Raw genomic sequence first — 830 nt, forward strand, 5'->3', positions numbered from 1 at the left:
TCGTGGTTGGGCTTGTGGCTTGGGAGGGTTATAATTGTTTGACGGAGGGGAAGTTTGAGGCTGCTGTGGTATGCTATATGAGGGTTGAGGTGGCGATGATGAGGGGGGTTTTGCATTATTTTGTTGTGTGGCAGGTTGTGGTGCATTGTATGAATAACCAACCTGCTGTGGTATATTTTGAGGCTGCGTTTGAGATGTAGTGTAGGTAAAACTAGGCTGCTTGGGTTGTTGTGGTTGTTGTGGCTGTTGTGGCTGTTGATTTGGTCTTGGAGGTGGTTGGTTGTAAGAATAACCCTGAAATTGATTATTTTGTTGCTGAACAGCCGGAGGGCTATAAGAATACCCATTTTGATTCTGTGACGTCCCCAATAGTTGAGACGGTGTGTTAAACGATTGTGATGGTATTCCAAAACTGATTGACTGTACTACAGTTGGTTGATTAGATTGAGGAATATTAGTATTGGATGGTTTTGGACTTCCGTAATTTTGTTGAGGAGCTATAGTACTTTGTACTGGGGCACCATATGATACTGGAGGTTGAGTAGGCTGTGGCTGTGGAAGTGGTTGTTGAGGCAATCCATAGCTTGGCTGTGGTTGAGGTAATGGTTGTTGCTGCTGTGGATGGTTACAGTTTGGTGAGAGTTGTGGTGTTGGTTGTTGCTGTTGAATCGGTGGTCCATAACTTGGTTGTGGTTGTGGTAAAGGTTGTTGTGATGGTGGAGGTCCATAACTTGGCTGAGGTTGTGGCAAGGGTTGTTGTTGCTGAGGGGGACTATAACTTGGTTGTGGTAACGGTTGTTGTTGCTGAGGTGGACTATAACTTGGTCGGG

The 830-nt window shown here is 45.4% G+C and overlaps 1 protein-coding gene across 1 annotated transcript; it reads right to left on the reverse strand.

The window, feature by feature from the left end:
• Positions 1–3: 3 nt before the first annotated feature.
• LOC103310606 (gamma-gliadin-like) lies at positions 4–828 on the reverse strand (the record flags this gene model as incomplete). Its single annotated transcript, XM_008189351.3, has 1 exon — positions 4–828. A coding segment is annotated over one exon (825 nt), but the record flags the coding sequence as incomplete, so codon positions are not given.
• Between the last annotated feature and the right edge of the window lie 2 nt (positions 829–830).

The sequence above is a fragment of the Acyrthosiphon pisum genome, chromosome A2 (assembly GCF_005508785.2).
Source record: "Acyrthosiphon pisum isolate AL4f chromosome A2, pea_aphid_22Mar2018_4r6ur, whole genome shotgun sequence".
In the NCBI taxonomy this organism is placed as follows: Eukaryota; Metazoa; Arthropoda; class Insecta; order Hemiptera; family Aphididae; genus Acyrthosiphon; species Acyrthosiphon pisum.